The following is a 25,151-nucleotide window of genomic DNA, read 5'->3' on the forward strand; positions in this document are numbered from 1 at the left end:
TCAGTGAGGTAATTCCCAGGGAGATTTGGGGTTGAGCAATGAAGAGGAGGAGGAAGAGTAGGTGAGTCATAAATGGAGAAGACTCACATGGCATCTTTGCTCCTTGCCCAGCTCAGGCCCTCCACCCCGGAGCCCAGATGTCTGCCCTTCCAATCACTTCCCCTTTCTATTCCTCACCCACTGTCCAGGCCTCCTTTCTCCCAACTGCACCTTCAGGCACCCTCCATCCCTGGGACCCAGGCCTGGTTCTTCAGCATCTTCACTCCTCTCCGGGGACCTAAGGATCCAGTTTCCCCAGCAGCAAGATTTTGGAAGGGTGGGAGGCACAGTCAGGGGGTGGGGAGCAACCCCGGGGAGTTGAGGGAATCATCAGACCTTGTTCTTGTTGTTTGTTGTTCTTGTTGACCCCCAACGCCCACACTTCTTATGCTCCGGCCTCACAGGTCTTCTCCCTGGTCCTCAAACACACCAAGCTCATTCCTGCCTCATGGCCTTTGCACTTGCTGTTGTCTCTGCCTGGAATGCAGAAGTCAGATCTTCACAAGGTGGTTTCCTCCTCACTCTCTTCTTGGCTCAAATGTCACCTTCCCAAAAAGACCCTTCCCTGGCCGTCCCACAGCTATACTCTGTAATATCATCCTTTAGTTTTTATAGCTCCTACCACGATCTGAAATTATTTTATTGTCTGTCTCACCTATCAGATAGTAAACTTCCAGAGGGCCTTTGTCTGTATTGATCATTGTCACGTCCCCAGCTTCAAGAACATTGCCTGGGGTTCAGTAAACATTTGAACAAATGGATGGATTAGAAGATGCCAGGGGAAGAAAGTCCAGGCCTGAGCCTGAGTCTCAGAGGGTGCTGGAGGGAAGGTTGCCTGTAGCCCCAGAGCAGCACAAGGTCCCTTGTTGAGGGTTGCAGATTTTGGAGCCAGGATCACATTCTTGTCCTACCTCCCAGCCCTTGGGCAAGGGCAGGGGGCTGACTGCCATGAGCAGGGGCAGGACGCAGTGTCTCCTGAAAAGCCAGTTGAGGCAGTCGTGGGGAGGGGCTGAAGACCCAGGGCAGCAGAAGACTGTCAGCCAGAAGCTGGGCTGAGGGCCAGGAGCTCATCCCTCCTGCCCTCCTCCCCCTGAGGCCTCCTAAGTCCCAGCTGAAGCCTCAAGTGTTGACATATTGGCAAGGGTTGGAGAGGGAAACAGCTGAGAGTGTGGCCTAGGTGTGGAGAGGGACATCAGAGGGAAGGGCAGGGGGTGGTTGGTAGGTCTGTCGTTGGTAGGTCTGTCGAGCTAGTTCAGAGGGAGCCTGAGACCAGAAGGATAGGGGCCAGTGGGTGGGTACAGTTGGGTGCAGGGGTAAAAGATATTTGGTTTGGGTGCCAAGAGGAGAGCCTGGGAGAGGGGGTGGTGGTGGGATCGCTGGTGGAAAGGCCAGGCACAAAGGAATGTGTAGGGTGTGAGCAAGTGGGGTCAGCAGAGTTATATGTGTGGGTGCCCAGGTGTGACGAGAAGCTGCACATGCTTTCAGACTTTGCTCAAACAAAGGTGACAAGGCCCACTCCCCTTGGAGGACCCAAGGTTCCATCCTAGATCCTGGACACTTGGCTCCACCCAGAACCACCTCCCAGACCCAGAGACCCAGAAGCTTCTGCCATCTCTAGGTTCTGTCTACAGAGGGTGACTAACTGTGCCACCTCTCCAAGCTTGAGCTCGCCAAATCTGTTCCCAGTTTCACGGTCCAGGGACAAAGTCAAATCTCTGGGCAACCTTAGGTGTGACTTTCCTGCCCTTGTCCAGCACCTGAATGAGGGAGTTTCCCATGCCAGGAGATTGCTGGGTAGGGAAGGGTGAGCTTCAGAATTCTAATCCGCCCCGAGATTGAGAGGTGGGATTTTTCCTTCGAAACGTACTCCATGTCTCTTTTCCACCTCTCTCTCTGCCCCACCCTACCATCTTCTGTCAGCCTCCGTCCCTCTCCTCAGTGCCTCATTCCCATTTGCCACTATTTGATTCAGGACTTTGGCATCTATCTCCGTACATGAGATTAGCCCGGAGTTGTCCTTTCTCTGCTGGTTTTAGTAACGTGGCTGTGCTGTTTCCTAGAGCGAATAGAGGAGGTTTCAGTAGCTGAGCTACCGCAGCGCCCACAAAGCACGCAATATGCGATGTGCTCATACACGGTGTGCTTGCCGCTCCACAGGGCCTCAGAGCGCGTGCCCTACCCACAGCCTCTCAGCACAGGAGCTGCTACTTGGCTTCCCAGCTCTGCTTCGGCTCTGCAGCAGGTCCTGCAGAACGGCAAATATTTCTTCCCCGTGCTTCAGCAAATCTTGCCCATAAAATCATCGGGATCTGAATCAGCCTTTGGGAAGATACATCTTAACTCTTGTTATTGGCCTACTCAGATTTGCCATTTCTTTTTGTACCAGTTTTGATCTCTCATATTTTCTAAGACAATTTTAATTACATCTAGCTTTTCATATCTATTCTTGTAAAGCCGTACCAAATTGGTCCCTTTTCAGTCCGGGTTTTATTTGTGTACGCTTTTCCCCCATCTTGATTATACATGTTAAATTTGTCCCCCTTTGTTCTGTTTTTTTCGGTCTTGGTTCATTGAAATCTCCCCCGCTGTACACTCAATTCATTTTCAGTTCCACCTTTCCCGGGCCATCCAAGCAGGAGCGCTTCACCCTTACTCTGTGCCATGGCAGGTGCTTAGCAAACTCAGTTCTCATGGAGGTCTGGCGAAAGAAGAGGTTATGTCATTCTGCCCCTTCTTGCTTCCACACCTCTCTCCGGAATGATGACTCCTTCCTGGCCTAAATCCCACAGCCCCTAAATCTTGGTCACAGCTGTGTGCCAACTGGCCCTGCAGGGGAAGGTGCCTGCCTGTGTGTCACAGATACGCAAGCAAGCCCCCACCTCCCATGCTTTGGGGAATGGGAGCCGTCTGTCTATTTGTTCTTCCGCTAATGTTTACTGAAAGCCTGTTTTGTGTCAGGCACAGTTCTAGGAGCTGGAGGACCAGTGGTGAACAAAACAGAAAAGAGGGCCCAACAGGGAGACAATGAACAAGTAAGTCAGTAACTTGATCATGGAAAACTACATGAAAAACCATAAGGAAAAGAACAGAGTGCTGTGAGAGGATAGGACTCGGGGGTTGCTCTAAGATTGGAGACCAGAAGAAACCTCAGGGGCTTCCCTGGTGGCGCAGTGGTTGAGAGTCCGCCTGCCGATGCAGGGCACACGGGTTTGTGCCCCAGTCCAGGAAGATCCCACATGCCGCAGAGCGGCTGGGCCCGTGAGCCATGGCCGCTGAGCCTGCGCGTCCGGAGCCTGTGCTCCGCAACGGGAGAGGCCACAACAGTGAGAGGCCCGCGTACCGAAAAAAAAAAAAAGAAGAAGAAACCTCAGGAGGTGACATTTATTCATTCATTCTGGTACTAGTTATTGAGGGAGTACCTTTCAAGTGCCAAACATTCTTCTAGTCAACAGGTATAAAAGTGAGGAAGGCATGGGCTTCCCTGGTGGTGCAGTGGTTAAGAATCTGCCTGCCAATGCAGGGTACATGGGTTTGAGCCCTGGTCCAGGAAGATCCCACGTGCCACGGAGCAACTGAGCCCGTGCACCACAACTACTGAAGCCCACGTGCTTAGAGCCTGTGCTCCGCAACAAGCCACCAGAATGAGTAGCCCCCGCTCGATGCAACTAGAGAAAGCCCATGCGCAGCAACGAAGACCCAATGCAGCCAAAAATAAATTAAAATGAATAAATTAAAATAATTAATTAAAAAACAAAAACTGATTTTCTAAAAAAAAATAGTGAGGGAGGCAGACAAGCACTCTCTAGTGGGCAAATACAATTGGCAAGCTAACGAATAAACTGGATGATTTTTAGAGAGACATATGCTGCGTGGAAAGTAAAGAGTGTAACCCTAGAGCAGTTATGCACATTGCAATATTTAACCCAGGATGGGAAGTCAGACAAGGCTTCCCGGACGACGGGCAGACGGAGGAAGTGGGGGTGATGGCAGATAGCGACTGAGAAAGGAGAGAACTTTAGATGTGGAGTTAGGAGGGCCTCTCAAAGGGCGGCACCTGAGGGAAACCAAGAGGCAGCCAAGGGAAGACCTGGGTAGGACTTCCAGGCACAAAGAAATAGCTAGGGTAATTCCAGAAGAGGGTCCAGACCGGCATGGAGCCGGTGTGCCCAAGGAGAAGAAAGAAGAAAGAAGACAGCAGAGCAAGGGCTTTGAAGACCAGTGTAAAATGTTGGATTCCATTCTAGACGCCAGGGGTGGGCTTGGAACGGTGGTACACGGCCACAGGTCTCAATTGGGAGGGGGCCTTCGCGCCGCCTCCTCTTGTGACGTCACTGGACTGTGACGTCACGGAAAGACGCTCCAGCTCCTCCAGCCCCCGAGCCCCCGTCTCGCAGTAACATCGCGGCGGGTGCCGAGGCAGCTGGCTGGGCCATGAAACCTTAGGAGGCCATGTCGAAACGCGACGTCACCCTCACCAATGTCACCGTTGTCCAGCTCCCGCGACAGCCTTGCCCAGGTGAGGGAGGCGGCGGAGTGACCCCGGGGAGGGGAGGAAAGGGCGGTCGGGGAGCTCCTGTAGCCGGGTCTGAGTACCTGACGGCGAGCGGCGCACCAATAGTGTCCACCGGGAGCCGGGCAGGAGATGCGGGGGGTGGCCTTGCCTGCCGGGGCTCTTCCATCCGGAGCCGCTGCCCCTGCTCCCTCCAGCCCCACCCTCCTCACCACCGGGTTTGCCGGCAAAGTGGTTTCTACGGCGATGGTGGAGGGGACGAAGACTCCCGCCCCCAGGTTGGGTTTTGCACCAATAGCGCGGTGGAAGGGTAGAAACAGGGGCCAGGAGGGAGGCCGGAGCCGGGTTTACGAGGGGACACCTCTAGGACAGCCGCTGGTTGTTGAAGTGCCTGGGCGAGCGAGGTTTCACATAAAATTGACGCTGCTGCGAAAGAGCCGCTTGGGGATCGGTGGACTTTGTCCTCCCTGGATCGCACAAAGCGAGGACACTTGAGCCCGCCAGGTGCCGAGCACTTTACAGGTGTGCGCTCTGTGAAGCCTCACAACCACCTTTGAGTTCAGTGTTTAGTGTCCCCATTTTACAGAGCGGCCACCAGATGTAAGAGGACACAAAGCACGTTTCTGGGTCTCAGCACGGGAATAGTGGAGTTGGGACTCGGAGTCCCTGCTCGCCCTACCTCCCCCGGCCAGAGGTGCGCGCACACGCTCCACGCTCCAGCCAGACGAATCCAGGCCTTCCGGAGGGCCACCCCATTCGCTCCCGGCCTCCTGCCTGGCCTCGGGCGAGGCAGTCGGCGGCCTCAGCAACGCAGGGGTGGGCGCGGCCGACGCGGGGCGGGGTTTGGGCGGGGCTCCAGGGTCCTGGAGACCCTGCTAGACGCAGCAGCAGGCAGGTTAACAGCTGTGGGCCTTGAAAACTCTCCCTGCTTATCACTCGCTCAGTGATCTCGGGCCTCGGTTTCCCCACTGTAAAGTGGGTATATAGCACATACCTCACAGGACTCAGTGAGCTGATGCATGTGGAGAGCTCAGCACCGCACCTAGCCCTTGGCGGCACCCGGGAAATGGGAGCGACGTTGTAATTGGTAGAGAGCACACCCGATCCAGTGTTTCACCTACCGGCTGATGCTTCATCACTGAAGCTCCTCCGGGCTCTTCCTTCCCAGCGCAGCAGCTCTCCTCCAGCCCATGTACCCCACCCTGGAGCAAAGGGAGAAGGGAAGGCTGGGGGAAGTTGTGAGAGAAGGACCACCTGGGTTTTCTTTTGAAAGGTCACTGAGTGGGCTCAGATCCCCACTCTTCACCCATATGGACAAATCTCCCCTTTTCATGAGAGCAGAAACAGAACCCCCAGGGATACAAACATTCTTAAGGTCACCAATAACCACCAGTAAACACTGACTAATACCTTTATGAACTTGTAGTGCTACTGGAAACACGCACAGCCCAGCCTCACGCCACAAGGCCTGTGGCAGCCTGGAGAGACCAGGGAGAGAGACAGGTCGGCTGACCCCCAGCTCCTAACCCCACCCCCTCCAAGGTGCCTTTGATTCTGGTGCCAAGCGCAACTCCTACCTTCATCCTCCAGGCTCTCTCCAATCCCTTCCCTCTCCCTTTCCTCACGAATACACTTCATGTCAGACTTTCTCCCCTCTATTAAAATCAGCACCTCCTGGGCCTTGAGATCTCACTGAGTCCTTACAGTAGCCCCCAGGTGGAGGGTCAGATGTGACATCAAGAAACAGGCCAGAGTTTCATTAACTTGCTCAAAACAACTCAGCTGGCAGGTGGCTGAGCCAGAGCTGACATCAAGGCCTGACCCCCGGCTTGAAACCCTCTACCAGCTAGGCCCCTGACTGCTGTCTCCACGCTTCTCCTCCCTACCTGAAGCCCTCACCTGTAGCTCAGGTGGCATAGCTTCAAGCACAGGTGCTCCCAGTGCAGCATGGGTGTAGATCTGTGTGTCCGGAGAGGCAGAAGCTGACATGGGTTTCCATTTGTTTCATATGTTACAAGAGACCTGTGTTTCCTAAACTTCTCTGAGGGTAAGCATCACCTTGTTGGAAACAGGATCCTACCTAGAGTCAGATTTCCCTAGGAATCAGCCTCCCGGTGATTCTTACCAGAACAGTTTGGGGACCACTGGACTAGATCAATTATCAGGCAAGTTTGGGAAATGATCTTTGAAATATTAACGTACATGGAATGTTTCCTAGACTCTATCATAAGCACTACATGTATCACTCATTTAATCCTCACAGTGACCCTCTGAGAGAAGTACTATTATCATCTCCATTTTACAGAGGAGGAAACTGAGGCACAGAGACTATCACCCCCAAGCAATTGTTAAAAATATATACCCACTGAGTTAGAATCTCCAGGGAAGAGGCCCTGGCATGGATATTTTAAAACAAGCCCACCCCCTGCTCATTCTGTTGATCAGGTCGGTTTAGGAAACACTGGGCTATATGGTTGGCCACTCAGGGCCAGGAGCCAGCAGCAGGTTCTGGGTGGCAAAGATGGCTCATTCTGTCGCAGTGATGGTGCGGCTCACTGCCCCTCCCCCACTCCCAACAGTGACCAGAGCACCACCCCCTCCGGAGCCCCAGCCAATCAAAGAGCAAGTCCCATCACCTCCACCTCCTGCACCTAAGAAGGTTTCTGTGGTTCGGGAGCTGACTGTTGGCATCAATGGGTGAGTCGCCCCGGCCCTTGAGCCATTCCTGAAGCTTTAGGGCCCGGCCTCTCCTCAGTTACTAACTGGAGCATTTCTTCATGTCTCAGCAATGCTTTCATTCTGCCCATCCTGGAAAAACACAGGGATAAGGTAAACAGGGCTCCACCTTCAGAGAGCTCACATTCCGGTGGGAAGTACAGTAAGACTGAAGAGGGCAGTGTTAGGCCGGGGAACTCAGGGAAGGCCTCTGGGAGGTGACACTGGAGTAAGGCCTGAGTGACAACTGTGCAGCAAGCAATGGCTGTGGGGCGTAGGTGGCAGCTCAGTGTAATAAGGACGGGCAGGATTTCAGCATGGCTGGTGTGGCACAAGCAAGGGAGAAGAGGGAGGGCAGCGGAAAGCTGGCAGGGGCCTGGCGGACCGTGGTAAGGAGTCTGGACCTGGCTTTACTGTTAGAGAGTGGTGGAGGTTTTCAGGTCAAGAGATATAATCTGACCCGAAGTTCTACAAGATCCACCCAGCTACAAGGTTGGGAATAGGGGTAGAGGACAGATGGTCAGAGGAAGCACAGAAAGCAGTGAACAGGCTGGTGAGGTCATCTGGGCAAGACACTGGCCCACACAGGGACGGCTGCCTTCTTCCCCACCCAGTCCCCTTGAGTGGGACTCTCCTCTGTCACCCCCTTCCCCCTCGTCCCCTCCTCTGCGTGCTGGTTGAGGATTCTGAGGCAACCCCCTCAGCTTTCGTTCCTGGACAGATTTGGACGCACTGGTCGCCTGGTGCGGCGTGCCTGCATGGAGAAGGGTGTTAAGGTGGTAGCAGTGAACGATCCGTTCATCGACCCAGAATACATGATGAGCAGCAGACAAAGGGCAGGACCGGGGAGAGTGGGACCAGGGTGGGGAAGGGGTTCAGGGGAGCTCTGTGGAAGGCGCTCAGCTGCCATGTGGAACCGTCACTGAAGTGGGGACTCCCTGGCAATGCTCGCTCCCCGTCCAGCCCAAGACTAGGAGCCATTCTGTCTCCTGCAGGTGTACATGTTTAAGTATGACTCCACCCACGGCCAATACAAGGGGAGCGTGGAATACAGGAATGGACGGCTGGCCGTCGGTAACAATGAGATCAGCGTCTTCCAGCGGTAAGGGCGGCTGTCTTATGCAAGCCTGCAATATACTAATGCAGGGGATGTAGAGGTGACTAGAAGGGGATTCCAGACTCTCACATGGGGTTCATAACCCCCCAAATTGTGTGTGCACACGCCTCTGGGTACTGGTTTGGAGAGGGGGCCCACTGTACTCAAAATACTTTTTTATTTAACGCACATGTGCGTGTTTTCTCTCAGGCATATCCGCTCAACCTGTCTAAAACTCAACTCTTGATTATCCTTCAACCCTCAAATCTATTCATCTCCCTGCCCAGGAAATGGCATCACCATCTAGCCAACTGCTCCCACTCAGTTCCTACATAGGAGCCACAGAGACCTTTTCAAAACATCAACTGGACCTGATTACGCCCCCACTTAAACCCTCCAGTGGCTTCCCATCACCCCACAAATAAAATCCCAGCTGCTGATGGGGCCTCCCACCAACTATATGCCCTGCTCCCCAGCCTTCCCTTGTCACCTCAGCGACACTGGCCACCAACCTCCCGGGACCCTGCACCAGCAGCTCTTCTTAAAACCCACTTCACATAGCTCTCACTGATACAAATACTCCTTCACTGAAAGATATGTTTAGAATCTGTAAGTCAAAAGCAATAACACTGGATGTTTAATAAGCTTCAAATACATTTTCAAAATACCAAAAAAAATAAAAATGGGAAACAGTAAACCTACTTTATCTTTCTAATGTAAATTATCAGCCACTGCCGGCCCTGTGGCTGCCTCCAATTTCCAATTTTACACACGCTTGCACACGCACACTCGTGAGCTCTCTCCAGCCCCAGGCAAGATCTGCAGCCTTCCCAGCACTCCTCCCAGCAGGTCCACTCTCAGCCCCACTGTTTATTTGTGGTCAGGTGGTCAGGGGTGGGTGGAGGTGGGGACTGGAGAGTCAGTGAGAATGGGAGAAGCTGCTTGACCCAAATTTGAAATCATGACAGCAAAAACAATTCCAAATTCCAGCAGAGCAGTCATTACTCAGACACACTGGGTCCTTTCCTTCCTCAGCCTGGGCGCCATCGTTGCTGCCACCTGGGGTATTTTCCCAGCGCTGCCCCGTCCCCACACAGCCGCCCCCTCACTGTGTGCCCCGCTCAGGTGCCACCTTCCCTGGCAACTGCAGCGCGTCTTCCCCCTTCCCCACTGCTCTCCATTGCGCCACTGCGGATATCCTCGGATATCCTCCAGGCCGTCAGCACGAGCTGCGTTGCTTGTGTGTGTACTTTGCCCCGCTCCACCCTTTCCACTTGGGTGACCCTGGGCAAGGCAATGAACTTCCCCAAGCCTGTTTCCTCAGCATATCCACCACAGCCACAGCAGGGAGCACGGCCAGAGGCGTGTGAGGAGCACCAGGAAGGGCTCACGCAGCCTCCTGGCAAGGAGGGCCCTGTCAGCCTGTGGCACCCCTGCTGCTCTGGCACCCGCAGGCGCAGGCCCTGGCCCGGGGCAGACTCAGTACTTCCTTGAAGAATGAACAGAATCCTCAAAAGAAGCCCCTGGGCAGGAGGGCAGGGCCCATGACAGCCTAGGGGAAGGGGCTGGGGTCTCCAGGGGCACCGAGTCTCTGCCCCATGCCCGCTCAACAACTGCTACAAAGGAATTTGTTGAAGTGCCCTTCCCCCAGCTTGGAAGGCAGGAAATGAGGGGGGCATCAGAGAAGAGCTACTTGGGTCAGATGATGCAGTGTGACCTGACATTTGACCAGGGAGCATGAAGAACCATGTGTGGTGGCCCAGGGAGACGAGAGGAAGCTGCTCATTCATTCATCCCTAGGGCCAGCCTGCCTGTGCTCCCAGGCAGCTCTGCCCCTACTCTTTTCAGTTCTGTCCTGGCTCTTCTGAAAAATGCCAGTAATAACAGTACTTACCTCAGGTCATCAGGGTTAAAGGAGTTCAATACAGGTAAAGCACTCAGCACATAGGCACATGGCAGGTGTTCAGTAAACATGTGTAGAATGGCTAATAAAAAGAAACCACACACAAACATTGACTGAACCCCTCTGGAGGGAGCAGACCCAGCCTTGCTGCCATGGAGTGCTCTAGAAGATGAGACAGACACTAACAATCACAAAAGCAAATACTGCAGTTGTGATAAAAGCTGAGGGAAAAGATTCGTATAGAGTTTACCCACGTATTGTTTGCTTGCTAAAGCCAAGTAGAAAACAGCAATAGTAGATGTTTAATATATTTCACACACGAATGTTTGATATCGAGTGGAAAATGTATGTTGATAAAACAAGAAACAGAAAATCTCCTTTACCTTTCCAATATAAACAACTAGCCGCTGCTAGCCCCAGGGCCGCCTCAAGGCTTCAGACCCCTGGGAGCTGCTCTCTGGATGTGCTGTGTGTTTTCAGGGACTTGCCTGGCCTCTGGCAGCAGGATCCCTGTTGCAGGAGCTGAGGAGTCAAGAGAAGAAGGGCTAGGAGGGCTGTGATGAAGCTGCCAGGGCTGAAGCCAGAAGCAGTAGGGCAGGCCTCACCCTCCTGGGGTCTACATCCTGGGCAGCATATGTAGTAAGGGCCTGACCTGGCTGGGAGTAGTCTAGGTGGTCCCCCAGGCGGGGCTTGCGGCCTGAGTTGGGGAGGTGGCGGCTTGTACCCAGGCATAGCAGGTACAGTCAAGAAAAGTGGCCCACTCGGGGGGTTAGCGATGAGAGGAAAGGCCAGCAGGGTCGGACCCATCTGGGGCAGCTAGGGGTGTGTGCGGTGAGGGGAACAGACGGCCAGGCAGGAAGGTGTCTGGTCAGCCTTTCAAATGGTGAAGGCCACGGACTATGAAGGCGAGAGACTGACTCACGGTGCTACCGCCCCTCCACAGCAAGCAGCCCAAAGAAATCCCCGGAAGTCTGTCGGGAGCCCCTTTGTGGTGGTGGAGGCCACAGGCGTGCACCTGTCCTTAGAGGAAACTACAGTAAGTCAGGACAGGTGCCCAGGGCCGCCCAGGGGGTGTGGCACCTGAAGCACCTCATGACACCTGTGAGCCTTCCCTAGGCCCACATTGAGGCAGGTGCCCTGCGTGTGGTCATCTGCGCGCCCTCTCCAGAGGCACCCATGTTTGTCATGGGGGTGAACGAAAAGGACTATAACCCCGGCTCCGTGAAAATTGTCAGGCAATGGGCAGCAACATTCTGAAGTGTGTGCCTGGAGGACAAGCCAGCCTGCGGTGGGGAGGAATCCGACTCACCCTCCCCACTCCCACTCCCACTCCCACTCGGCCCCTGGTGCTCTTTTCACATCAATGCACTTCTCCTCCCCAAAGTCTTAACAGCCACCTTGTTAATGTTACCCTAAAACCATCTGTTAGAACTGCACGACTTCTGGAGAACGTGCTTGGGGAGCTTCCCCCAGCTGCACCTCTGGTGCCTCGTTCGGTCTGACGGCATCCCCAATGCTCCCTCATCCCCAGCCTGACTTTTCACAAAACCAAGCCTGGGTGCAAACCCTGAAAGGAGGTAAGGGTGGAAGGGTGGCTCTGTGACTCACCTCACAGTGCCTTGCACACCCAGGCCATTTCAGCAATGCATCCTGCACCACCAACTGCCTGGCCCCCCTCGCCAAGGTCATCCATGAGTGATTTGGGATTGTGGAAGGGCTGATGGTGAGGTGCGGAGAGGGGCTGGGGCAGGAGGCACGGCTGGGAAACTGTACCTCTTCCTCCCATACTTGCTTAGCGTGTGGGGTTAACAGGGAGAGACTGGCTTGGGGACGAGAAGCCCACCAGTGGTGAAGCCTTTTAAACTCTGGACCCTGCCTGCATGTGCCCCTCCTGTGACGGTGGTGGAGGCCCTGCCAGCCTCCACCCCTGGGTCACCACCCTGGGCCTGGGAAAAAGCGGTGTGGGAGCTTGGGGGCAAAAAGGCCTCACCTCAGCCCTCTTCTTCCCCAAGACCACAGTCCATTCCTACACTGCCACCCAGAAGACAGTGGACGGGCCATCGGAGAAGGCCTGGCGAGACGGACGGGGTGCCCACCAGAACATCATCCCGGCCCCCACAGGGGCTGCCAAGGCTGTGGGCAAAGTCATCCAAGACCTCCAAGGGTATGAGGGCATGAAGCTGCAACAAGGGTGGGGGGTGCAACCCAGGAGGACTGGACTAGCCCCCAATCCTGGAGGTGTCTCCTGAGCAGAAAGCAGAGACAAGGGGGAAATGATGAAGTCCCTGGGTTCTGACTCCCGCCCCCGATGTGGGATTCTCCAGGAAGCTGACTGGAATGGCGTTCCGAGTGCCAACCCCAGTCGTGTCTGCTGTGGACCTGACCTGCCGCCTGGCCCAGCCTACCCCGTCCTCAGGCATCGAGGAGGCCATAAAAGCAGAAGCCAAGGGGCCCACGGCCGGCATCCTTGCCTACACTGAGGATGAGGTAGGGGCTGAGCAGAAGGGACCCTGGGAAGAGCCCTCTGGGAAGGGAACGTGATTTTCCACTTGCCAAGGAGCTTTTTGCAGCATATCAAGATAGGAACTGCAGGGCTGGGAAGGTCAGCTCTCCCCTACCTCAGAGTCTTTGCACTTGCTGCCCCTTTGGTCTGGAAAGCTTTTCCCTCAGGTGGCCACATAGTCTGTCCTCACCTTCTCCAAGTCGCTACTTCAACCTCTCATCTCAGAGAGATGTTCTTTTTGTGGCCCTTTTCCTTACCTGAAGTGTCATTTCACAGTCACTGTGGGCCTTGCTAGCATGTACACTCCAAGACAGCAGAGACTTTGGGCCTCGTTTTTCACTTCCATAGCTCCAGCCATCTTCTCAGGGCCTGGCACATAGCAGGTGCTCGATATATGCTTAGCGAACAAGACAAGGGCTCCCATTTCTCAACACTTGCTCGGGGCCGGCCACAGCCAGATGCCTTCCCTGTGAGGAATGGGTATCACATCTCTTTGCTCCCAGTACTGCCAGTTCTGTCCGTCCACCTTGGTGCTGTCTCCCTGCTTTAGCTCCTGAAGGTCCACCCTCACACAGCTGCCAGGATCTCTTAAAGAAATCAGATCACATCACCCCCAGAGCTGAAAACCTTCCTGTGGCCTTCCACCATGCTAGGGCCAAACCCCCAGGGCCTTTGTGCTGCAGTTCTTTCCACCTGAGACCCTGCTGAGGGCTGGAGTTGACCAGATCCTCCTAATCGTCCAGAGCCAGACTCACTGCCTCCCCGCAGGGAGGGCCTCTCGCTGCCACATTCCACGTGCATTTTTCCCCGGAAGAGATGTCTGTTGGTGCAGCATCAGAGGCTGTTTTCAGTCTGTATCCTTTGGCCAGTCCCCTACCTGAATAGCCCCCATTTGTCTTCTTCATACCCTGTCCCCCGCAGCTGGACAGAGGGCGGCTCCATCAGATACTGTAGATGAATGGATGACAGTGTGCCCACGAGCCTGAGCTCCTGGAGGTCCCTGCTCTACGACCCACGCTTATCTTTGAAATACTGATGGCCGGGTCGTGTCCACGGACTTTGTTGGCGATACTCATTTGTCTATCTTTGATGCTAAGGGTGGCATCACGCTCAACGACAACTTCGTGAAGCTCATTTCCTGGTAAGGGGGAAGAAAGGGGTCAGAGAACGTGAAGGGAGGCTGGGGGTGGTCGGGAGGGATCCCCTGAATCCCCTCCATCCCTCCCTCCCCAGGTACGACAACGAATATGGCTACAGTCACCGAGTGGTGGACCTCCTCCGCTACATGTTCAGCCGAGACAAGTGAAGCAGGCTGGCCCGCCTCAGTTTCCCAGTGCTCCCGGCCGGTACCCGTCTCTCCCGTCCCCGCCCTCGACCCCCCGGGAGAAAGAGGGCGTCCCGCGCGAGGGGCCCGCGCCGCTGGGCCAACGGTGAAATAAAAACCCTGAGGGCTCACAGCTGCGTCCCGTGTCTCTGCGCCGGTCACAGCGGGGTCGGGTCCGGGATCCAGGCCCACCCCGCACGCGCTCGGTAGGCCCCGCGCCCTGACCCCGAGAGCGGCTCCCGCGGGGTCGGGATCGCGCAGGCACCGGCTCGGCCTCCCGCGTGTCGCCCGGGCACCGCGGCGGAGCCTGGTGACGTTAGCGCACCGCGCCGCGGACTCCGGCTCCCAGAAGGCCGCGCGCGCCGCGGCAGAGGCCGGTGGGCGCCAGGCCCGGGCTCGGGCGCCAGGCAGCCGAGGCAGAGAGGTGCGCTCCGGCGAGCCGGGCGGCAGGCGCCATGACGCTGTTCCACTTCGGGAACTGCTTCGCCCTGGCCTACTTCCCCTACTTCATCACCTACAAGTGCAGCGGCCTGTGAGTGCGGGGCAGCTGCGGGGCGGCCGCGGGGCAGGGGGGCGCAGGCCGGGCCGACCCCTCACCGCCCGCTCCCGCAGGTCCGAGTACAACGCCTTCTGGAAGTGCGTCCAGGCCGGGGTCACCTACCTCTTCGTGCAGCTGTGCAAGGTAAGGGCGCCGGCTGTGCCGCGCGAGGGCTTCGCCCCCTCCACCCCGCCCACCCCGCCCAGACCTCCCGGGGAGGAGCCGGGCTTGGATGGGCTGGAGCCCGAGGAGAGGTCCGCAAGCAACTTTTGTATAGCACTTTTAGTAACATTGAGAACATTCAATTGTATGACTAAGAAGGGTTTGGATACTGCTAAGAGCCTCTAACTAACCCCCAAGGTCCCACCGGCACTGCTACCACTGCCCTGGTGGGTAACCAGCCCCAGCACCTTCAGACCTGACCCTGATCCCTTGTGATCACCACAGAACCCAGACTTCCAAGCCCCTGCCCTCAACCTCCCCTGCTCCTGCCTTCTTGCCTCCATCTGGTGGTCCCTCTCCTCATGGGCCCCCAGAACCCCAGTGTACTGCCCTCCACATAACACACTAACTTCCCACCAAACCCACGTGGTTGGTCTCTCTCACCTTGAGGTGACCTCTCTGTTTTCTGGTCTCAGATGCTGTTCCTGGCCACTTTCTTTCCCACCTGGGAAGGCGGCATCTATGACTTCATTGGGGTGAGTGGGGCAAGGGAGGGGGAGGGATTGCAGGAGTGGGGCCCCCTGGCACCTGTGCTTACTCAAGCCTCAACCTGACCCACAGGAGTTCATGAAGGCCAGCGTGGATGTGGCAGACCTGATAGGCCTAAACCTTGTCATGTCCCGGAATGCCGGCAAGGGGGAATACAAGATCATGGTTGCTGCCCTGGGCTGGGCCACCGCCGAGCTCATTATGTCCCGGTGTGTGCAGCAGCCTGGAGCCCAGATTCCTGAGAAGGGACACCTGGGTTCCAGGGGGGTGCCGGAGGGTGGGGGCTCAGATTCTGGGTGCTGAGGGTGTCTGGGTACTGGAGAATCCTTCCCTTTGCCTTCTTCAGCTGCATCCCTCTCTGGGTTGGAGCTCGGGGCATTGAGTTTGACTGGAAGTACATCCAGATGAGCATTGACTCCAACATCAGTCTGGTACGCAGTCCTGCTTTCCCACACACGCGCCTTTTTGCTGGTGACTCTGCTCCTCCTGAGGCCTGGCCCTGACTTCCCGCTTCCCTCCAGGTCCATTACATCGTCGCATCTGCCCAGGTGTGGATGATAACACGCTACGACCTGTACCACACTTTCCGGCCAGCAGTCCTCCTGCTGATGTTCCTTAGCGTCTACAAGGCCTTCGTCATGGAGTGAGCTGGGTGGGGCTCGAGGATGGGCCCAAATGGGTTGGATTATCTCTTCTCCCTTCTTCATTGCGATGTTTCCCCACAGGACCTTCGTCCACCTGTGTTCCCTGGGCAGCTGGACGGCACTTCTGGCCCGAGCGTTGGTGACGGGGCTGCTGGCCCTCAGCACCCTGGCCCTGTATGTCGCTGTTGTCAACGTGCACTCCTAGGCTTGGTGGCCCAGACTTTCACGTACCTTTTCCCTGTCTCCAGGTTTCAGTGAAGTAAACAGTATTTGGAAAGTTGTTTCTGCCTCTGTCTCTCTGTCTGGAACTATCTACCAACAGTGTGCTCTCCTGGGTCCCAGAGGCCCTTGTTTTGGAGCCAGGTAGATAAGCTGGGAGACAAGCCAGCACTCATCTGTCCTGTGTTCCTGGACCAGTTCCTTTGCTTCCTGTTTTCCGCAAGTTGACTGAGGGCTTGAAGCAGACAGTCTTTAAGCAGTGGCAGAGACCAGGGCCCTCAGGGAACAGGTGATAGAGGGGAGCTAGAATCCAAGAGATGGTTCTTGGGGGCTTCTCCTCACAGCCTTAACCTGGCCCTCTCCCACATGGCCCTTCCCCAGCTGGTCACCTCCTAGGTTCCCAGCCCCCAAACCAAACCCCATCCACTTTTTTTTTTTTTTTTGGGGGGGGGGCACACCACGCAGCTTGTGGGATTTTAGTTCCCTGACCAGGGATCGAACCCAGGCCCTCGGCAATGGGAGTGTGGACTCCTAACCACTGGACCGCCGCCAGGAAATTCCCCCCATCCACCTTTTATATGGCAGCCAAGGGGATCTCTGAAACCTCAGTCTTACTAGCTCACCCTTCCCTGCTTACAGCCATCTGGGGCTCCTCCTTGCGCAGGAACAGTCCAGTGACTTGACTGTTGGTTTTGCCCTTGAGGGCCTATTTTGTGATCCTGAGATCCTCAGATTAAATCCTGGCCTGAGTCTTCTTAGGGTGGAGTACAGAGACAGCTGCAGCCCAGTAGTAGAGCTGTTGAGCCCACCAATTTGCATGTTGTCCTGAATGCCACCCTTCTCATCCCAGCCCTTCCCTGGTCTAGTAGGGCCAGCTTCCTGCCCCTTTCTCTCCCCATCCCTGAGGCGGATGGATTAGAAGCAGGGCTTTGAATGTCATGCTTAAGCTGCACCTGGATGCAAGTCCTGCCCACCTGGGAAGGTGCTCCCCAGTCCTGGTGTTCCCAGTGGGATCCCCCAGGGCATGGGATAGGGCAGGTGCCCCCTCCCTCCCTCCACGAGGCTGTCCAGGTCCTGTGATAATGTTATTTGACCCTGGGCCTAGGAAGGCACCAAGCACAGCTCTGTTCAGCTCTGCTGTGAGTCTTGGTGTTTTCAGAGGGAGCATTTACCCTAAGGTGGGGCAACCACCATCTAGCCCCACCTCCTCCTCATCGCTCCTAGTCAAGACAGGGTCCACAGGGGTCTTGGGTGGGGAGGTGAGAGGTCACCCTGAGTTTGATATGAAAAGGGAGTAGATGGGGCGCTCCCCCAGCCCACGTCGGTGGATATGCAGTGGCATTGCTTTCCCCGGACCGCCATCCTATGCCCCATGTAGCCTTTTGCACATATTGGGACAGTGAAGGTTGCAGAAATGACTGTTAAACAACTATTTGCTGAGCAGGCACTCTGATCCAGGCCCCTTACTGGTGGCCACCTGTCTGTGAAACAGTCCCAGCTGTCATGGGGCTCAGGGACAATCAGGGAGCACAGGCCAGAGGGATCAGGGCTGTGATGGGTGGAGCTTGGTGGGACTGGTGGGCCTGATTCGCTAGACTACAGTGATCAGGGCTGTGATGGGAAAAGAGGGCTATGTCTGTCCTGGAGGAGAGGATGTGTGAGCTGAGACCAAGAGGATGTTAGTGGAGCAGAGAAGAAAGCAGGTATCAAGGCCCGTGTAAAGGCCTTGAAGTCAGAGAGGGCCTGGCCTTTCCAGTGAAGCAAGAGCTGGTTGAATGAGTTCGGGGGGCAGGGGCTTGTGAGACTGCAGAAGTCAGCAGGGGCCAGATGACAGAAGGCTCTGAGCCTGGGCAGTGGGGAGCCACGGAGAGTTCTAGGCAGGCGAAGGACAGTCAGTTTGGGCTTTAGGAAGAGCTCATGGCTGCTGGGTGGATGGGGAGACTCAAGGCAGAAGGCCGGCCTGGACCAGGGCAGGGCCGGCAGGGGTAGGAGGAGAGTGGCTAGAAGCAGAGTAGACAGGTGGTGACCAGCTTATTTGGCCAGGTGGGGTGGGGGTGGGGGGAGTAGGGAGATGACCAGTGAGAAAGGAAAGAGTGAAGGAGCCCAGGGTAACCCAAGTTTGGGGTTTGTAAGCTCCCCGAGGGCTCATTACATTTCCCAGGGAGAAGGAGCTGCGATGATGGGACAGTGGGTGGGATCAGGTCTGGAGGATGATGCAGAGGCCAGTGTGGGTCCCCTCGAACACGCTGGGGGCAAGCTGGAGACAGATGTGGGCACCACTGCAGACAGAACTGAGGCCAGTGGGGAAGGGGGCACTGTGCCGATGAGGAAGGAGAAGCCTGCGGTCCAGCCAGAGAGACTCGTCAAAGAAAGGGGAAGAGAGGCAAGAAAGGGGACTGGGAAAAGCAGTGGCAAAGGTGGGGGGGGGGGGTGCTGTGGACAGGGGAGTCTCCAACAGGGGAGTTGGAGGGCTAACTTCAGGTGAGGGGTGTGAGGAGGGGACCTGTGACGTGGCCTCCAGGAGTTGGTTGGGACTAACCAGTGATAGGGTGCCCATTGCAGCTGCAAAGGCATAAGTGGAATCAGAGAGGAAACTCCTGTGAAGGGGGGGAGGGGATGCTTGAGGTGGAAAGGATTCTGACCAGAGAGGGAGAGTGGGTGCTGAGAAAGGAGAGCCCAGAGGTGGTGTTCAGCTAGTGGAGCGGTTAAAGGCACCTCTCTGGAGAGGGCCCGTGGCCACATCCAGCTCGCCTAGAAATGCTGTAACCTAGGCAAAGAGATGGGAATTCACTCCCCGAAGCAGCGTTTACTGAGTACCTACTATGTGCCAGGCTGTGTTCTAGAAACTGGAGATACAGCCGGGAACAAATAGCCCCTAAGTTGTAGGGCTGTGGGAGATCAAAGGGGCTCATGAAAAAACACTTAATAAGACGATGCCCAGCACTGAATAAAAACACAGTGGACGTGAGCTGGTTTATTGCTATCATGCAGACATGAGTGTGTTTTTAAAGAAGACCCCCCACGCAGCCCTCTTGCTGGCCTGGAGTCCTAAGGACAGAGCCACGTCACGGGAGCTGCTCGTTCCCACTCCCCTTCAAAGTCCCCCCACCATTCAGGAGGGGGCTTCCCTGAGGCCAGCTCAGAGGACTGGGCCTAGGGACTGCTCCTCCGGGAGGGTGGATGGGGAAGGGGAGTGGGGAGGGTCTCCCCAAGGTTGAGTTGCCGTGGGCCACAAGAGCAGACACAGGTGGGGCTGGAACTCTTGACTGCTCAGATGTTTTGGTGGCTGTCCGGAGGGTCCCACGTGTCCCCCACCCCCACCCCTACTGTGGTGGATTCGAGGATGACTTGAAGACAGCGGTCCTTCTAATAGTAGAGTTCCTGGTCCCACCAGCCTGGGAGAGAGAGAGAAAGGAGACTCAGTGCTGGGGGGATTTGGGGCGGGGCTGGGGTGGGGGGGAGCCAGGGGCTCAGAGGTTATAGTTCAGTGGTGGTTTGATATGGAGGGTCAAGGGCTTGGAGGTCAAGTACTGGAAATCAAAGGTCAGGGCCGCTGCTCTGAGAAAGTTTCAGCCCTCCATCCCCAGGTCCCCAGTCTCCACACTCACTCCCTGGGCAGCAGCGAACTCCAAGTTTCCGGATCTCATCATAGACGAAGATGAGGAGGCCAAAGGGCATGGGGACCAGCCACCACTGGAACCTGAGGCACAGGCGAGATGGCAAGGTCAAGGCTACCCCCAGGTCTGTGTCCTGCAGGCCCACCCCGATGCAGCTCACAACCCCCTCACCGAATGGGCATGAAGTTGAAGATGTTGGGCATTCCGGGGCAGTAGCACAGGAAGCAGCCGATGCAGACCTGGAACACGATGGCGATCACCAGGATCCTGTTCCTGCAGGTGGGGCAGGATGGGAGAGGCTCAGACTGGCAGACACAGGACAAAGATAGGCCATGAGGAGTTGGGGACCGGATGGGAATCAGGGTACTGGGTCAGAGGAGGTCAGATAGCGGCAGCAGGGAGATGTTCTAAACGTCGAACACTGGCATGGCCCGCGCCTCTCCAGCAGTGGACACCAACTCTGTCAGCATCACCCCGTTAGCTGATGAAACATAGACGGGCCAGTTGAGAGGCATGAGGTGGGAGCTATTGGCCAGCTATTGATAAGGAACGTTAGCACCTGCACCGGCACATCAGCACATCCAGTGCTGGGGTTTGCTGGCTGCAGTAAGCCCTGGTCAGGACCTGCTGGGAGTTGCAACCAGGGCTCGGAGGGCAGGGTGGGGGCGGGGCTGGGGCCAGCTGGGGACACCTGAAGAAGCCCTGCTGGAAGGCAGAGAGGCGGCGTGTCTTTCGGATGAGGACGTCGGCAATCTGGCACATCTCGATGCTGATGAAGAACACGGTGTAACAGGTGTACTGCTGGTACAGGCGCTGCCCGAACGTCTGTGGGCCAGGAGAGAACACGAGCAGCCTGAACCCAGGCGGAGAGCCTCTGCAGGCAGCCGGGCCTGCGGGGCCTAGGGCCACGAACCCCTAAATACTCCTTTCCTTGCGTCAGAGGCTGGGGTGGGGGCAGAGGAGAGATGCAGGATCTGCCACGTTTTCAGGGCCCCAGAGTGCGGGGCCTAGAAACCTGGCCTAGTGCAGCTTGGCCGTCACTGCCTGGGCAAGCGGTAGGCCAGGCCAGTTGCTTTCATAATGAAAAGAGTGATGTAGAATGTCCCGGGCACCCGAAAGGAGGCACCTGGGAAAAGAGAATTCGAATCCTGAGGCAGGATTTTCAAAGTCCAGTGACTCCAGGACCCGGGCAGATGGCAAAAATGACCAAAGTGGGCCAGATGGGCCTCTGAGGAACACGACACATGCCCTTTCAAAGGGGGTAGCCGCTATTCAGTCCACTTCGTCAGTATCACTATTTTTATACATACCAGTTAATTGTGTAAGGAACACTTACTATGCTCCAGGTCCCAAGTGTTTCGCATGTATTATCTCATTTAATCCTCCTAATAATCCTAAGAGGTGGATTGGTGGTATTCAAACTTCAACATACATCAGAATCCCCAGAAGAACTAGTTAAAACACAAGCCCCACCCCCAGAGTCTCTGATCCCAGAGGTCTGAGGGGGAAACTGAGAATCTACATTTCAAACAAGTTCCCAGGTAATGCTGCTGGTCTGGGGACCACACTGTGAAAATCACCGCGGTGAAAATCACTGAGATAATATCAGTATATTATTATGCTCTCCACTTTAGAGGTGGGCAAACTGAGGCACAGAGAGGCAAAATACCTTGCCCAGGGTCACACAGCTGTGAGGAGCAGTGGCAGACAATGAATCCAAGCAGTTTGGCTCTAAGATCTATATTCTTTTTTTTTTTTTTTTTTTTTTTTTTTTTTTTGCGGTACACGGGCCTCTCACTGCTGTGGCCTCTCCCGCTGCGGAGCACAGGCTCCGAACGCGCAGGCTCAGCAGCCATGGCTCACGGGCCCAGCCGCTCCGCGGCATGTGGGATCTTCCCGGACTGGGGCACGAACCTGTGTCCCCTGCATCGGCAGGCGGACTCTCAACCACTGCGCCACCAGGGATGCCCTAAGATCTATATTCTTAACCACGACAGTAAATGTTTAAGGGGAATATCCTGATCTGTCGCTCTGTAGAGCAAACTAAACACACCCGCTAGCCAGATCTAGCCTCTCTGCTCCAGACTTTCACTGAAGTCAGCCACACATGCAAATACTCTGTGTAAGTGATGCTGTGGGGAAAATAACAGAATGGGGGTGGGGGGTGGGGGGGGTGGTACTGGCTCCACACCTGAGACGATGTGTTGCTGTCAGGGCAGAGAGGACCCATGTGCAGCTGGGGTCATCAGAAGCAGGAGTTCGGAGCTCAGGACAGTGGTGGGAAAGGCCCCTCACCCCAGAACTGGCAGAGAGCCTGGGTGTCTGGGAGGCTCTGGCTGAGCTCAGTCTCACGTGGAGGAATGAGTGTGGGCCACACTCAAGGTAGGTGGCATCCCATGAGTCACGGGACTCATGGGATGGGGCAGGGGCTCACCCACTCCTGGCCATAGCTGTCCTGCAGATCTTGTAGGTGGTGGTTCTCCCAGTATGGCCGGAGCCCCACACACAGCAAAGGGAACCAGCCCTCCTGGGCCATGGCCGTGAAGTAGTCAGTGAAGCCAGCAAATGACTGGATGGCACCTGGGAGAGAGGCAAGGAGGCACAGGGAGACACAGATGGAGACACAGAGAGACAGGGTCAGGGACACACACACAGAGACAGGAACACAGAAACAGTGGCATGGAGACAGACAAGAACACAGTGACAGACATGGAGAGACAGACAGAGACAAGGACTCCAAGAGAGATTGACAGGGACACAAGGGACAGGACACAGAGAGAGGCAGGAACAGAGACACACCCAGAGAACCCAAAAAAGACAGGAGGCAGTGACCCAGAGACAGGGTCATGGAGAATGAGGCCTGGGACAGAGAAGGGACACTGGGGACCATAGAGACCATTGTGTGCAGACACAGACTCAGAGAATGACAGAGATCCAGGGTCAAATGCAGACACCAAGATCCAGAACAAGGCAGAGCCCCCGTTAGAGACGCCACGGCAGGCGAGCAGCCCTGCAGAGGAGCCACGCCCCACCCCGGGGCACGCACCGATCTGGAAGTAGGAGTAGGCAGCCAGGGGCTCGTTGACCAATCGGTCACGCTTCGGGTTCCGTGGACGCAGGTGCATGATGTCACTCTCGGCCTTCTCGTACGCCAGGGACACAGAGGGGAACTGGCCAGGAGTGGAAGGAACTGGGGTTGATGGCTCGCCTGGGCCCCTGTCCCTGACTCTCTGGAGCCCCCCTCCCCGCTGCAGTGGGCAGGGACAGAAGTGAGGTTAGGAGGCAGGACCCACGGTGACCACACAGCCACACCTGCCTGGACAGCCTGGGTCCAGCTGGCCCTTGTCAGGAATGTCAGCATATCCAGTCCACATGTGTGTGCCCATCTGTCTTGGTGTCCGCCTCCATCAGAGCATCTGCATTATCTCTGCTACTGGGTGTTCTCTGTCTCTGCCTTTCTTGGCCCCCCTCCTCTCTGTCCTCCTCTCTGTCTGTTTCTTCTCTGGGGTCCTCTGGTCTTGGCCTGTTTCCCTGTTGCGCGCTCTTTCTCTCTTTCTGTCCCTTACTTTCTTCATTTCTTTGTCCCCATCTCCAGTCTCTTTCTCTGTGACTGTGCCTCTGCTTTTTTGTCTCTGTGTTCCTGTCTCTATATCTCTCTTTGTCACTCTCTATCTCTGAATCTCTTCTGTCTCTCTGTGTACATGTGTCCTCCTCCCTGTCCCCCACCCCATCTGTTTGTGGACACAGAGTGGCAGCAGAGTGTACTGACTGAGGGCAGAGGTTCTGGGGTACCTGAATACCTGGGCTTGAATCCCTGCTGTGCCACTTATTAGCTGTGTGACCTGGGGCAAGCCGCTCAAGCTGTCTAAGCCTCAGTTAGCTCATCAGTAAAATGGGTATGATAAAGAAATAAAGCTCATCTCATAGAGTAGTTATGAGGACAAAATTAAGTAATTAATGTGTGCCTGGCCCAGAGCAGACATTATGTAAGTGCTGTTGAATAAAGATGTGACGTGGCCGTGCACCTGGCTGCATTTGTGGCTGGACCTGAGGATCTTTTCTGTCTCTCTGCCTTGGAGTCTATCTGATGCTGTTTATCTGTCCATGTCTGTTGAGGGATGTCTGTCTGTGATCCAAGTTTGGCCAGATATCCGTGTCTGTAAAATCTCTGTTTGTCTGAGTGTCCATATCTGAGTCCACGTGTGTCCATGAATCTGTCCTTGCCTATCTGAGTGTCCACCTATGTGTCCCCGTCTGTAATTCTGTCCGTGGCTACCTTCCTGCCTGCCTGTGTGTCCACATCTGGCTGTCTGGTATACACACATCTGTATCACTCTGAGTTCAAGACTTTCCCTGGTGGTCTCTTGTCCCTCACACCTGTCTGTGGGCATATGTCTCTGAGCACCATGTGGGTGGGGGGCACTGGGGCATCATGTAGACTCACGATGTCGGTACAGAGTTCTATGAAGAGGATGGTGATGCACCCGAGGGGCAGGGGCACGCTGACGGTGATGTAAATAAGGTACGGCGTCAGTTCAGGGATGTTCTTGGTCAGTGTGTAGGCGATGGACTTCTTCAGGTTGTCAAAGATCAGTCGGCCTGTGGGAGTACAGCAGGCACCTCAGTCTCCTCAGAGCCCACTTCCTCCTGTGCCCACACCGCCTGCCCCCATCTCTGACCCAGCCCGGACCCTGCTCCACGCCTGTCACAATGGAGGCAAAGTTGTCATCCAGCAGGATCATGTCGGCCGCATTTTTAGCGGCATCCGAGCCGGCAATGCCCATGGCCACGCCAATGTCTGCCTTCTTCAGGGCTGGGGAGTCATTCACACCATCCCCCGTCACAGCCACGATTGCACCCTGCAGGCAGTGGGTACAGGTGGGAGGTTGGTCAGTGAGAGGGCAGCCCAGGGCCAGCCAAGCCCACCTGCTTGCCTTCATCAGCAGGGTCGCACCAGTCGCTGGCAGCTCTCCACAATCACCAGCTTCTGCTGGGGGCTGGTACGAGCAAACACCATCTCAGGGTGGGTACGCAGTGCCTCGACCAGCTCTGATGGGTCCATGTCCTTCAGCTGCATGCCATTGATCACACAGGCGCGGGCATCCCTAGGGAGGGAGGTGGGAGGGCATCGCTGGGGCCTCAGTCTGTGTGGGGTGTGGGAAGAACCACAAGGAAGGCTGAAGGGGGCTTACTTCCGGTTAACCTGCTCCACGGGCACACGGAGGCGGGAAGCGATGTCCTCCACTGTCTCACTGCCTTCTGAGATGATGCCCACACTGGCTGCAATGGCCTTGGCTGTGATGGGGTGGTCACCTGTCACCATGATCACCTG

The 25,151-nt window shown here is 55.9% G+C and overlaps 3 protein-coding genes and 1 long non-coding RNA gene across 8 annotated transcripts in view; 2 read left to right on the forward strand and 2 right to left on the reverse strand.

The window, feature by feature from the left end:
• Positions 1-40: 40 nt before the first annotated feature.
• GAPDHS (glyceraldehyde-3-phosphate dehydrogenase, spermatogenic) lies at positions 41-14,221 on the forward strand. The gene is given in 12 exon segments (XM_033845034.2): positions 41-4,555; positions 7,129-7,246; positions 7,986-8,081; positions 8,259-8,366; positions 11,207-11,226; positions 11,229-11,299; positions 11,380-11,498; positions 11,905-11,986; positions 12,276-12,427; positions 12,588-12,749; positions 13,809-13,907; positions 14,000-14,221. Coding segments are annotated over 12 exon segments (1,167 nt in total). The 5' UTR covers positions 41-4,488; the 3' UTR covers positions 14,073-14,221.
• On the reverse strand, positions 7,218-14,382 carry LOC109550865 (uncharacterized). Of its 2 annotated transcripts, XR_004523333.2 has the most exons (3): positions 14,223-14,381; positions 10,647-13,904; positions 7,218-7,357 (listed from the first exon to the last, which is right to left on the reverse strand). It is a non-coding gene; the product is annotated as an uncharacterized lncRNA (long non-coding RNA). The 2 variants fall into 2 exon arrangements; XR_012328176.1 differs by lacking the exon at positions 7,218-7,357 and having other exon boundaries at positions 8,975-13,904; positions 14,223-14,382.
• Positions 14,383-14,436: 54 nt separating this feature from the next.
• TMEM147 (transmembrane protein 147) lies at positions 14,437-16,263 on the forward strand. Of its 2 annotated transcripts, XM_033844995.2 has the most exons (7): positions 14,441-14,622; positions 14,703-14,772; positions 15,267-15,326; positions 15,412-15,548; positions 15,686-15,770; positions 15,861-15,982; positions 16,065-16,263. In XM_033844995.2, exons 1-7 carry the CDS (start codon positions 14,546-14,548, stop codon positions 16,186-16,188), a joined length of 675 nt encoding a protein of 224 aa, XP_033700886.1. In that variant the 5' UTR covers positions 14,441-14,545; the 3' UTR covers positions 16,189-16,263. The 2 variants fall into 2 exon arrangements, with proteins under 2 accessions (XP_073652710.1, XP_033700886.1); XM_073796609.1 differs by lacking the exons at positions 15,412-15,548; positions 15,686-15,770 and having other exon boundaries at positions 14,437-14,622.
• Positions 16,264-19,156: 2,893 nt separating this feature from the next.
• ATP4A (ATPase H+/K+ transporting subunit alpha) overlaps positions 19,157-25,151 on the reverse strand; it is a 35,819-nt gene continuing 29,824 nt past the window's right edge. For all 3 annotated transcript variants that reach the window (XM_073796455.1, XM_073796456.1, XM_033844881.2), the window contains 10 exons: positions 25,012-25,148; positions 24,774-24,924; positions 24,510-24,678; positions 24,264-24,418; positions 22,866-22,989; positions 22,254-22,399; positions 20,511-20,644; positions 19,991-20,092; positions 19,811-19,902; positions 19,157-19,597 (listed from right to left, as the gene is read on the reverse strand). In XM_073796455.1, coding sequence (XP_073652556.1) covers positions 19,569-19,597; positions 19,811-19,902; positions 19,991-20,092; positions 20,511-20,644; positions 22,254-22,399; positions 22,866-22,989; positions 24,264-24,418; positions 24,510-24,678; positions 24,774-24,924; positions 25,012-25,148 — 1,239 coding nt within the window. In that variant the 3' untranslated portion in view covers positions 19,157-19,568. The remainder of the gene's footprint in view (positions 19,598-19,810; positions 19,903-19,990; positions 20,093-20,510; positions 20,645-22,253; positions 22,400-22,865; positions 22,990-24,263; positions 24,419-24,509; positions 24,679-24,773; positions 24,925-25,011; positions 25,149-25,151) is intronic.

Source organism: Tursiops truncatus, chromosome 19, assembly GCF_011762595.2.
Source record: "Tursiops truncatus isolate mTurTru1 chromosome 19, mTurTru1.mat.Y, whole genome shotgun sequence".
Classification (NCBI taxonomy): Eukaryota; Metazoa; Chordata; class Mammalia; order Artiodactyla; family Delphinidae; genus Tursiops; species Tursiops truncatus.

What these genes read in the sequence shown, in the direction of transcription:
- TMEM147 (XM_033844995.2), top strand. Translation starts at nt 14,546, where the DNA reads ATGACGCTGTTCCACTTCGGGAACTGCTTCGCCCTGGCCTACTTCCCC. An exon ending in TCTTCGTGCAGCTGTGCAAG is followed by an intron (nt 14,773 to 15,266) that starts GTAAGGGCGCCG and finishes TTCTGGTCTCAG; the next exon opens with ATGCTGTTCCTGGCCACTTT. An exon ending in GCATCTATGACTTCATTGGG is followed by an intron (nt 15,327 to 15,411) that starts GTGAGTGGGGCA and finishes CCTGACCCACAG; the next exon opens with GAGTTCATGAAGGCCAGCGT.